General features: G+C 27.1%; 1 protein-coding gene across 2 annotated transcripts; it reads left to right on the forward strand.

The window, feature by feature from the left end:
• Positions 1–253: 253 nt before the first annotated feature.
• Positions 254–1,158, forward strand: LOC119689040 (putative oligosaccharyltransferase complex subunit CG9662). Of its 2 annotated transcripts, XM_038103772.1 has the most exons (3): positions 254–297; positions 351–640; positions 715–1,158. In XM_038103772.1, the coding sequence occupies exons 2-3, from the start codon at positions 499–501 to the stop codon at positions 1,023–1,025; spliced, it is 453 nt and encodes a 150-aa protein (XP_037959700.1). In that variant the 5' UTR covers positions 254–297; positions 351–498; the 3' UTR covers positions 1,026–1,158. The 2 variants fall into 2 exon arrangements, with proteins under 2 accessions (XP_037959700.1, XP_037959701.1); XM_038103773.1 differs by lacking the exon at positions 254–297 and having other exon boundaries at positions 349–640.
• Positions 1,159–13,467: the final 12,309 nt, after the last annotated feature.

Here is a 13,467-nt window from a genome sequence, read left to right on the forward strand (position 1 = left end):
AAAATATACAAGTATAATAAATGTATAAAGATAAATTACAAAAAATTTCAATCAGAAATAGAGATAGAATAACGCATTGACGAGAATCAACATTATGCTGTTCACCAACAGACAGACATTGTACATTAAGATTGATGTCATAACACTATATATAGTTCATTATGACAAAATATTTAATATTGTCCTTTCAAAAATTTATATTCTTCTTTTACCAATTTTGTATTTACTATTGTTATTATAAGGTTTTTATAACATACTATTAGCATAATTAATGATTTACTGCAGAAACTGATTTAAGTACATGGATTTAATAATACTTTTCTCTGATTAATATGTTATATATTTATTAGGATAATTTACAAAATGCAACTTTGCCTGTCAGATTTTCTTCAGTTGATTACGCCGGCCAGTTTTGTTTAATCGCCTAAGTGGTTGCTGTTATTGGACAAAAATATTTTTATTTGTTAATATTTCGTATGAATATATATTGATTTCATAATGTTGGAAGAAGCTTTTACATGGCAATTTAATATAATAGCGCCACCAAATTTAAAATTGCGAACACCGACATGGTTTCATTTACCCCACCCAATGACGATCTTCTCGTTTGTGCTGTTGTCCTATTTTTTGGTGACTGGTGGTTAGTTTAATATATTTTATAGATTAATAAGTATTGGCTTTAACATTTTGCATAAATATTTTAATTTTTTCTAGGTGTTATTTACGATATCATAGTAGAGCCGCCAAGTGTCGGCGCTACAGTAGATGAAAATGGTCATTCTCGTCCAGTAGCGTTTATGCCTTATCGTGTTAACGGCCAGTATATTATGGAAGGATTAGCAGCAAGCTTCCTCTTTACTATCGGTAGCTTAGGATTTATAATAATGGATCACAATCACGTTCCTGGCAAATCGAATCTTAATCGTGCATTGCTCAGTGCAATGGGATTTATATTTATTATTGTCTCATTTTTTACAACTTGGCTTTTTATGCGTATGAAATTACCTAGTTATCTGTTAGGATAGCTGTAGGAGTATACCATATTTTATATTATTTATTCTCCACATAAGCTTATATATATTTTTTCGATTATCTTTTACGTTAATATGAAAGTTAACAATCAGTGAGCTTAATAAAAATGAGGTTAATTTTTGAATATCTGAACGTTTAAAATTTTCACATCTATCAATGAATATTACTTTTACTAATTGTGTCTATATAAAAGATATAAATATGTATGCCAGCTTCAATAATTGATTAATATTGATTTAAAACTAATCTCCAATTTTCAAAAGACTAAACAACTGCAACATAAGTATTGTACATTTAATTTTATTGTTAGTGTAAAATATATATGGATATATCTTAGCTAAAATTTAATTATTGTAGGTGAAGTTATTTTTTAGCTCTTTGAATGATTTAAAATATCTATATATACGGAGATGAATATACAAGTGTGAAGTAAATATGTTTCAAATAGATTCGATTGTTTTAAAAACTTTCGAACTAATACGTATATAGTATACTGCTTCTTTATTTAATAATATATTACGAATATAAATACATATATCGGATTACTGGTTTAAAAATTGGTTTTAATTTTCTAGTGCGTTAAAATTATTAATAACACAATAATAACATATGTACATGTATAAGGTTTGAAAATTACATTAAACTGTTGTAATTTATGTAAAAAATTGTAAGAAATTCACAAGCGATTTTTGTTTAAATATTGAATATCTATTCTATTAAACTTTCTTTTTTAACAATGTTATGATTAAGTTCTTTCAAGATACTTATTCACAATATATATGACATATGTTTAAGTATCATCTAAATGTAATTTTTGTACGTATAAGAAAGTTAAATAATAAGAAATTTCAGTAATGGATACACATTGTCCTGTTAAATAATTTATTATAATTAAAAATAATTAATAATTAAAAAATATGTTATACTAATAATTATAAAACGTTTTCCTTACATCTTATATTCAAAATCAAGCAACAATTGTTATCAAATTAATTATTAAAATATTTAAATAATAACTTTGAAGTTGAAATTTCAAATAGAGAGCACATATTAAAATATATATCTAATAATGAATAAATAATATGACGATGAAAAAAAATTAATAATAAAATTTCTTTATCCTTTTCACTTGGTTTTTAAACGATTGCATTAGTTCGTAAAAAAACAATATAAAAATAAAAAACTGGAAAATTACATGAAGGCTTAATTTGAAGCAACGGTTTGGAAATGTAAGTATCCAAGTAGTGAAGTAAATGGTTAAAGGATTATTGTTGAGATAAGCAGGCGATTAAATGTTTCATATGCTATATACATATACATATTTTGCATTTTTTACATATATTAAGATTTTCTGTATATAGTTAAAAACTCTTTCTTTATCACTAGGATAAAATATTTAGATTTATTTAATTAACTTTAACAAAATTGATGTAAAGTGATTTGTATATTAAGAAGCGTCATAGTAAAAGTACAGTTTTTCATAAAATTAATTAATTAATCAATTTGGAACGAATCTTGATGGAATGTTATTAGACGATTTATTCGGAACGTATAGGTAAATAGGGATACGCGATCACTTGACGGAAAGTCGGAAAATCCGTGAAGCTTTTAAAGCGGGCTTTTTACTAAAAGCTCACTGGTCCGGTTATTGTGAAGTTCAAAAAAAAGACCTTTAGGAACTTGAAATCAGAGGTGTGTTGTTTTCAACATATTTCCTGGATTGTAGAATTGCTTTAACGCAAAAAATTAATTTGCCCGCGAAACAAATGCAGTTTGATTGGCGTACAGCTAGAGAGATAATCCCAGATGAAAATCTGGGAGGTACTAGATAAAATCAAGTATTATTTTTCCATCAGAAGTATGATGACAGTTTTTTTTAGCAGAAGTTTATATAATACTGAAAGTGGTAAATTAGTTTATAAAGAGGAACTGGTGCATAACGTACATTGTGCGCCATTTTCAAAGTAACAAAAAAATAACTTTCGAAATTTTTTACGTAATTAAAGAGAAACATAGAGTGTAGTTGGACACCACATGGTCACGGTGGGTATTAGAACAGATCCGATCATGCTAGCTTATCTCAATGATGTGGGCAACATAGAGCACTTCGTCTCTGTATTAAGATTGTTCGGATATGGCGTCCTGAGCATAAACAATGCTTTTTCTGTCCGAACTTCTTGGATTCAGTATATTATTTTTCTATTTAAGTCCTTTCTTTATTCTGATACTTTCAAGTTTATTGCAATATAAAATTCTTGTCTTGAATTGGACAACACGTTTACTACTTTAGTAAAGGAGACACCAGAGATTACACAATGTTTGAACAAAACATGACAAATCGAGTTAAAAGAATACATCTGTCGATCCATTAGTTTTTCAGGCCGTCGGCTATCAGTCAATCAATTTGCCTCTTAATATGTTAAATAGTTTATCAGTTCTGATGTCACCATAAAGTAGCACCATAAAATAGACTGTCTATATCAGTCAGTGCCCACATGTATGTTGAAAATTAATATACGCACATATGATTTTACATTAACTAAAAACTTTTTTAAAAAGTTTTGCAAAACTGATTCGTCTATGTTGGACTACAAAAATAACGGAATCTTTTTCCCGGAATAATTAAAAGGACGCAATCAATATGTTTCTCCTACCTCTTTTGGTTTTCTAAAATAACATTTTCGGAGTACATTTATTATGTCACTGTTCGAGTTTTTTTTTTTGTTAATGTCTACTCAATTTATTTAAAAATTGTTATATACATTAGATTCCACTTTTTATAAGGTTCCAGTTTCTAGGAGTTCTCTAGACTCCAACGCTTACATTGCTTTTCGTCAATATATCAGATATACAAAAATATGTGCAAAAAATCCCCTTTACCCCCCGTAAGAAAAGAAAACAAAGAGAACAAAAACATGCTAAATGCACAATATACATATATACATATGTATGTGTTTTTGTCTGTGTGAACAAGTGAAAAAAAAAATTGGGCTTCCCATATGTATGTATATGTATATGCATATTGGAGAGAAAAGGATCGATACTCATGTTCTCATATAATCTGCAATTTCGCGAAGATGATGTGTAAACACACCAACACTTGTTTACACAAACACACCAAAATATTTATAACGGTTCTTCAAAATTTTGGCGGTTATATCCAATTTCTTCTAACACCGACATGCACTTTTGTTGCGGCGCTCGGACAGTAAGGAAGTGTATCAGAAGTTTGGATTAAAAATGTCGGAAAATAAAAACGTCGTGCGAAGCAAACAATTTAAATAAACAATTGATAGTAAAAATAAAAACAAATTTCACTTTAATAGTGAATACAGTTTAAATTAGGTTTTGAGAAAGGCTCTTCGTTTTTTCTTCAATAATTAATAATTGTAAATAAATCTAATATAAGTTCCTCTATTGTGTTTTTATTAAAAGTGAATTTAGTTTAGCGTAAGAATAAAATAGTAAAGATAGTGTTAGTAATAATTAGTGATAAGTCCTAGTGATAATTTAATTTGTTCGGATATCCATTTATGGAGGATCACATTAAAAAAAGTCAAGCTACATTTAGCCGGTTGTAAATGTAAGTACTTTATTTTGATATATAAAATTTCTTGTGAGAACAGCATATTAAATATGTATATTTTATAAATGTTGCAGTATCCATTTAGTAATAATTTAGTAGTAATAATTTACAATAATAATTAAGATTTTCAGGACAAATCAAATTTTAATTCAAATATAATTACGTGCGCATGTGAATTTGCATTTTTTTTTTTAAATAAAAAATGGCGGAAAATCTAAAAAAAAATCTAGAATGTACGAAAAATGTCCGTTATGTTTGTAATTTTTTCATCTCTCTTGGAAGCTACAATTAAGGAGTAAATAGTTGAGGTGCGTGCTTCATAAATGCAAGAAACAGATAGTGATAAAAAAGAGCACAAGTAGTAATTAAAAAAATCCGTTAAGTATGTATATAAAATAAAAAGTGCAGTTATAAAGAAGTGAAAAGAGAAGAATAACAAGGAAATGACACTGTATTATTTGTTTCTCTTATTTTAGAGTTACCATATTTTAGCTCTTATATGTGTGCTCATTTGGAAACAAAAGTTTATGCGCATATGCGCAGCTTGCTAAACAGAGACACATTATTATTTTAATAATTAATAATTATATGTTTTTTGATAAACACTTATTAATTTAGTTTTTAATATTTTTTGGGTATATTTTGATTTTTATAAAAAATATTTGTATTACAAAAATTTGTAGTAGAGATATTTTTTATAAAACTTAAAATATATTCAAAAATATTTAACACAAACTTATGTAATTTTTATTTTTAAATTTTATATGTTAAATGAACGACCTAAACCCAATTTAAACACAAAATTATTCAAATTTAATATTAAAGATACGTAGATATTTCACTAATTGAAATGTGTTTTTTAAACGACAGTTTTTAACAGAAAATCATTGTTTTAAATAAATTTTGTGCAGTTGACAAGTTAAGTACATAAACCCTACGACATCAGTAGATACAAAATTTTAGTGTGTGCTGCCACATTGTCGTCCTATATTAAAGCGACATAAATGCATGAGATTTTTTAACCTAAAAATCGAAAAATTCTGATTAGAATACGCGTTTTAATTTTTGTATTATTCGGGACGCAGGATATCAAATAAATTACTAGATTAGAAACACTCGAGATATAATTGTCATATACGAATTTTTAGTCAATTAAGGTCGTGTGCGAGTTAGGCTAAGTTGATGCTAAACCAAATGGGAGATTTTTTGGGATTTTTTGCACTGCACACATTTTGCCATTTATCAACACGATCGCCACATCAATACATTATCGACACAACTTAGAATTTCCCTCATTTAGAACGCAACTTAGCCTAACTCGCACACGACCTAAGTATTCTTTAATTTAATTATTCTATTTGAATAAACATGGGAATTTTTATTTTAAATTTCCTGTAGTTTTTTTTAAAAATTTCCTGTGGTTTTTTTTAGGAAAATCTTGTTTATCTTAAAATTTTGTTAAACATAAATTTTTTCTATCATCACGAATATGTTTTGTAAAGTAATATGTATGTATCCCGCTGTGCAAAAGCGATGCACACATTTATTTTGATAGCAAATATTGTTACTCATACGCACTGTTGCACTGCTTTTACCTTTAACGAAATTTCACCAATTTGTTGAAGGAAGATATTAAGTGCAGGCACTTAGTAGCTGACAAATACATGATTTCTTTGCAAAAAATATGCCGAAGTTATTCTTATATTGTTACATTAAACACGAAAAATGAAAAAAATTTCTTAAATAAATTTTATATGATTGAAATTGTTAAACCTATTAAAACGGTTAAAACAGATTAAATATAAAATTAAACTATATTTACTGGATTAAATGTTTGCAAATAGATTAAGTAAAACAGTTAAGTTATAATCACGATAATCGGGTTTTCATAACTGATACTTATTTTACAGGTATATTTTTCTTCACTCCTCTTTGGGATATTATAGATACAGGACTTTTATTCTATCAAAGTTTTGAAGGTTTCCACCTTTTGTGATGTTAGACAATTTATTTAGCTAAAGTATGAAAATTCATTTTGAATGTACTTTAATTTTTACTAAAAAGACAGTTTTTTTATTGGATTATATATAACAACTAAATAATTGTTTTTGTAAGCCACTATAATTTTTAGTTTAACATAGTAGAACATAGAACATAGTATATGTAAAATATATAAAGAAGTATATTATTATTGTTAGTGGTGTAGCGAGCATTAATTTCTGTAACTCTACGATTTTTTTATACCCCCTAAAAATATATATTAATATAATTATACTGCAGTAAAAACATATATATATATATATATAAATTTTTCAAAAACTCTTGTTTGTATCACGGCCTATTTGACGTTCTTCTGCGAGTGACCGTCGGGATATAATAGAGTCCTATATCGCTCCCCCGTCACTGATTATTACGAATACTAAATGAGCTATATCCATTTTATGTGGAAAAAATAAATTTTAGTAATATTACTGTAGTTACTGCAGTAGTGTTTAACATACCTATTACATTCACTTCACTATGTCGTCTAGTTGTACTTAATACGAAGACACTTATTCTTAACTGGCACGGTCTCCATCGGGCCTTCTATTTATTTAAAATCTTTCCTGTTTCGACTTTTATAGGAATCATGAATATTTGTATTTTATTTTATAGTTAACATGTTACTTCCTACATCTACCTTATTAGATATAGATACACAGACCGCAGACATGTTTTCATTGCTGACAAATTTTTTTATTAAATGTTAATAAACTGTGTGTATCGTGTGTATATTAATCTAGTTTTAGGTCGTATATTTGTTAAGAAATTCATTCAAACGGTGGGTTTTAAAATATTACAAATATTTTTAGCATTATTCTAAAGGAATGAGGAGATATGGCATATATTAGAAATAAAGATAATCGTTACATGCTGTACTAGGACCGTAAATACTTAAGTCTACTCATAGAACGATCCGATAAGACATTCAGGGGCTATTCCATGATGAAATCTGTTCTAAATCAAATTGCTCGAAAACTGTTCTCAGTAAAAGCAGTTGATTCTTGTTTTGTTAAGGTGCCGCGGCCGGTGATCGTAGTTGTTAATAGTTACCTAGTAAAAGTCAATTCAATTGAATTATCGCTACTGAAAATGAAAACAAATACTTATAATATTGACTAAGAGAGTATTGTCGGGCATTTAGATATGTACAAATAACATATACGAGAGTAAATATTTATACTTTTTTTAAATATTCTGCTAACTTGTATTTGTTTTCTGCTAAATATTTTGCATTGCCTGTGTTTAATCAATGGAATTGATGTCTTGATTTGTCTTGACTTGATTTGGATTTTTGCTAACTTGACATTATTTTTTCAGTCGAATCGAAATTGCAGGTTAGTGACAAAGCTATGTCGGTTCCGAACAGGTTGTACCTTACTTGTACCAACAGTCATTTTAAACCCAAAATGTGCTGTTGCGTCTATAACTTGTACTTATCTTTTTCGTAGTTCACTTGTCATATGAGCCAACAATATCTTCAGCGTATGTAAGTAGTTGTGATGACTTACTAAATATTTTTCCTATTTGTTCTATGAGGGCATTCTGTATCGCATTTTTAATTGCGGTGTTGAAGAGGAACCATTAGGAGTAACAGCTGTTAAATATATCCATACAAGAACACATACCAATAATAGTTTAGACTGAAGAGAGTTACTATTGTCTTTTTTGAAAAAATTTGATCCTACAATGAAATTTTATTTATATTGCATTATCAGATATTACTCCTGACGTTTTTTCAGCAGTTATCTTTTCATAAAGATGTAGATATCACTATTCACGATCATAATTATAATATTACAATGACAGTCGCTTCATTACGGTGATAAATTTCGTAAGACTAGATAAATTTCTTGCTTTCTCCCTATAGCAAAAACTCCCACTCACATAAAAATCAGTAATATCAACTCAATTCCAACTAATTATTTTTAACAGGTGTCTCTGGGTTATAATATATATATACTGTCATAAACTTCTGCTTGCTTATTTTCTTAAACAGTGATGGAATCTCAAATCTATCAAGTTTCTTAGTAAAATACAGATATTTATCTACATGTGAGGTTTTCGCAGAACATACAGGATCAATCTTCAACAAACGATATTCAAATTGTCGCTTTCGCAACAAGTAAATAATACTTTAGTAGGTAAATAGAAGAACGGATATAGAGCGCTATAAATTCACGTAATTGCTGAGATGCTGTTTTATAGAAAAATACAGATCGTATGGGGACATATGTTTGTAGTTGGCATATTGTTTCGTACTTACACCAAATTCAAATACATGTATGACTGTACATGTACATATATTTTGAAATCCTTAACTTCACTGTGTCATTACTAAGAAATTTTAAAATTCGACACAGTCTGACGAAGTTGGACTGGACAAATTGTGCGATATGAAATTCAATACTTAGTCATTAATTATAAAAACATAATAAGTTTCTGTGGAACGCTTCGTAGACGAACCTTTTGTCTTCGACCCATCTGTTATGACGTGCAAATCATTTTTATGATCCAATTTATACGTCATTGTTATGTCATAGTCATGTCATAGTCAAAGACATCCCCACTGTTTGTCATCCTTTCATAAAACAGAATCATCTACAGGTGCAACACATGTAAGTTATCGCATTTCTCACAATTGTTGGATATCTGAGATGTGTGAAATGTAGCTGTATTATTGGTGTATAATATTTTTTTAGCGATAAAGAGATTTAAGTCGCATGTAGTTGACATACATGTAGCTGCATGTGTGATTTCAGTTGGCTTGCGGTATATCATGCCAATATGTCTTCTTATAGTAAGTCACGTTTTATCTATACGCTTAGTCATAGGCGATCTGCATAGCAACTAGAGAGAGTTCCGATAAAACAGACCAGCAGCTTTATGGGTTTTCATTTTAATGTTCAGAATAAACATACCTATACCTCATGTGATGTTTCCATTACTTGTGATCTTTTCGCACTTTGTTAATAAATATAAACATTTTTTTGTTTTTAAATTAGTACATATATTTATAATAGATTTTAAATTGATTATGTATAATACAATATATGACTTACTTACAAATACGTATAGCTTTAGTTTTGTCTATTTATAAAACTTTGAATATTTTTATAAATATTTTTTTATATATTAAAGCATAATTACAACCACAACTGAGCTCGTCCTTTCATTTGAAAATTAATACAAAATTCTAATAATATTTTTTTATACGACACATACGTGATAATAGGAATATTAATATCTACTTTAGGACTTACAACTGGTTTTTTCATCTGGTTTTTAAGAACACGAACATAAATTTTTCAATAAGAAAACTATTGTATTTTTTAAAAAGTCTTATGAAAATCTTCCTAATACTATAAAATTAAGTTTTCGGTTTAAGAAAACCGCTCATGTTCTTAATGTGATGAATTAAGAGCATGGGCTGAGCACCGTAGAATGATAAGAATTAAAAGAAACAAACCACTAACTAAGAGCACTAGCAATGTGAAACTGGGACTATGTAGAAAAATCAGCATAAGTTTTAGAAAAAAAGATAGGATATAAAAGGACGATATTTTCTGAGTAACCGGAATGGATCGGAGATAGATAAAGAATAAGACATGCTCACTGACTCTACTGACCTATTGGTACGTTAATGGTTTAATATTGTTAAATATTCAGCAATGACTAAGATAGTAATGTTAAGTAAGACAAGATTATATGTTTCCAAAATGGTAAGCGTATTATAGCAATTTAGGAGTGCAAATTTCATGTTGCTGGGCGTCAATGCAAGTTTACCTTGTCTTGAAAGGATGCCAACGTGCACATTATTATGAATTTGTATTAAGGCGATGTATCACCTATTCCACGTATTCACCTATAACGTATTTTAAAACTTTAAAAGTCCAAAGTGTGTGCCCGTGCAGTAGAAAATTTTTAGGGCAATTCTCTTCTTCATATTTTTCACTCTCATAAAAGCAATAATATAATGACTGTAAAATTTAAGTAAAGTTCTTTTTTTTACAATTTCAAAAACGTTTAAATATATACTAAACGTTTAGAGAACCACAACTAAAATGTTTTATTAATTGGTCCTTAAGTTCCAACTCCATATATTTTTTAAAAACTCTTTTTTTTTAAATATCTAATGGCAATCGAAAGTGTTACGCGTATTTCTTTTATCCTTACTCTGTAAACTCATTGAGGACGCCGAGCCAAAAAAGGGGAAGTAGAGTTCATTTATCATTACCTACAATAAGACAGCCACATTATTATCAAAACTTAGATTGATCATTTAATTATTGAGAGCTGTGGATGACTATTCCGATCTGTCATGAAAATATTCAACCCCAGGATTTTTCGTTTTGTAAAATTGTTTTTCTTAAAAATTTTTCCCTGAAGTTCATATTCGATTTCATACATTTAAGTAATCCATCATCACACAAATTGCTAACAAAGCACTAGTACTCTCATTATTGCTTGAATTACTCATTTTAAATCTATACTCTTTTTTATAGTTAATGTATTATTCTCACTACCGCTCAAGAAACTTTGAATTTTTGTAGTTTTAGTATTTTCAAGAGATTTCGCAAGAGTTTGTGGCTTTCTATTCACATCTTCACATCTCTAGCTCTTCGCAATATATTTAATGAGTTTTGTTTTAAGCATTATTAGATTGAATATTAATGTTTCTTAAGGAGAGAGGGAATTTATAAAGTTTTCTCCTCTCTCTTCTTCAATGTAAGTTGAAATAAAATAAAAGCACGGTTGCCACTTATGGTACTTTAGTACCAAAATTGGTACTTTTTTTTTCGTTTTTTCGTTTTTGGTACTCATGTTTAAAAAGTGGTACATTTTTGACGACCCAACTTTATTGTGGATATTTTTAAATAATTTTTTTTATAAATCAACTTTGCACTATTTTATATTTTGTTCATTTATAACACTATGAAAAACACAGAACGAAAAAATAAAAAGGTCCAAAAAAATTTTGGACCTTTTTTACAGAAATGGTACCTTTTTAAACCAATTTTGGTACAGGAAAAAATTTTCAAGTGGCAACCGTGAATAAAAGTTTAACTGAATATATCTCTTAAGTAGTTAAAAATACTCCTGATTGTCGTTTTGTATCGTAAAATTACTAACTATAATTTTCTGCAATACTGCATTATTCTACTGATTAATTTTTACATTATTTTATATATGTATATAAACGTATATATACGAGTACATGTAGGTATATAAATTTTTTGAACTTACTAAAAATAGTGTAAGCACTGTATTACAAGCTTAAATTAAATAGTGTACATATTGATTCAGTTTCTTATAATTGATTACATTTAGATTTAAGCCATACATTTAAATGCAATAATTAAACACCTAAATTTTGTTAATTTATAATGTATGATAATATAGAATTAATATTTAAAATTTTAATATGACTAGAGATCGTATATATAATATGCATATATATAAACTTTTACGTATATTCGAAAATCTTAAGTTTCTATAAGCATAAGACAACATTTTATAATTATAAATAAAAGAAATTAAATTTTGATTGATCGAAAACCAAATTTTAATATAATAAAGTGTTTAATAGTAACTAAAATAATAATAAATGACTATCAAATTATAATAATTTATTTTATATAAGGTCTTTAATATTAATATTTTAAGACTTGTAACTGATTTTATAAAATAAAATTATTGAAATAATTTAATTAAAAATAATAATACAAGTTTATGTAATTGTTATTATTTCGAATATTAATAATTACTATTTTATTTTTAATTCTCAATTAAAATAAGATAGAATTTTTAAGTTAATGCAATATTAATCCATATTAAAATTAATTTAAATATATCCCATGATCGGCTTTTTATTATATAAAATTCATTATTAAATTCATAGCCATATTCAATATAGTTTAAAAAATAATTGACTGGTAAATAGTTGAAAAAATGATCTCATATGGGAGAATAAAACAAATAACATATAATCCAAATTAACTTGTAAATAAGAAATATTTACAAGAAGATTTACAAACTGACGGTTAAACTCTCTGGCACAGAAATACATTTATCGAATAACTTATTACTGTCTATATAGAGAACTGGTAGTTTAATATAAGCTCATGTTTTTTTTGGTTTATCACTTTAATTATAAGTAAAAAGAAAACTACATGAAGTAAATATATTTTGTATATCTTAAATATTATTAAAATGATTGGCGTGTATATATACGACCTCTTTATAGTTAATAAACATAAATTATTTTCAATTTTGTACATTTTTTCTGCAAATATTCTTTAATTGGTTTTTTAAATCATTAAGCCACGCTTATTACCATTTTATGTTATAAACAAACTTACATGTATATAATTGTAAATTGTATATACGCATTAAGATTTTTATATAATATAATTGGTTTTAATATAAATAAATGCAATACAATAAATACTTTTCAATTACTTTTTGTGCATGAAAGCGAGACGTTTATTTTTAAAAGATGTTCATCATTAATTAAAGAGAATAAAAATATATAATAAGTGAAAAAATACTTTTAATAAATACATTGAAATTTACACACTACATACGTATATTATTTTTCATAAATGTTATAAAAAGTTTTATATTTTTTTTTTTATAAAAACTTTACTTAATAAAATAAATATAAATAAAAAATCAAGTAAAAATGTTTTATAAGACAGATTTGAAACTTTTTTTTTGCAATTTTTGGTAATGAATGAAAATATATATATTATTTGTATATTAATAATACAACATGTTTCATTCATTATAAAATAAAATTTTGTGAT

The sequence above is a fragment of the Teleopsis dalmanni genome, chromosome X (assembly GCF_002237135.1).
Source record: "Teleopsis dalmanni isolate 2A chromosome X, ASM223713v2, whole genome shotgun sequence".
Lineage (NCBI taxonomy): Eukaryota > Metazoa > Arthropoda > Insecta > Diptera > Diopsidae > Teleopsis > Teleopsis dalmanni.

Coding starts and splice junctions, on each gene's coding strand:
- LOC119689040 (XM_038103772.1), top strand. CDS start 499: ATGTTGGAAGAAGCTTTTACATGGCAATTTAATATAATAGCGCCACCA. Junction 641..714: donor CTATTTTTTGGTGACTGGTG/GTTAGTTTAATA, acceptor AATTTTTTCTAG/GTGTTATTTACGATATCATA.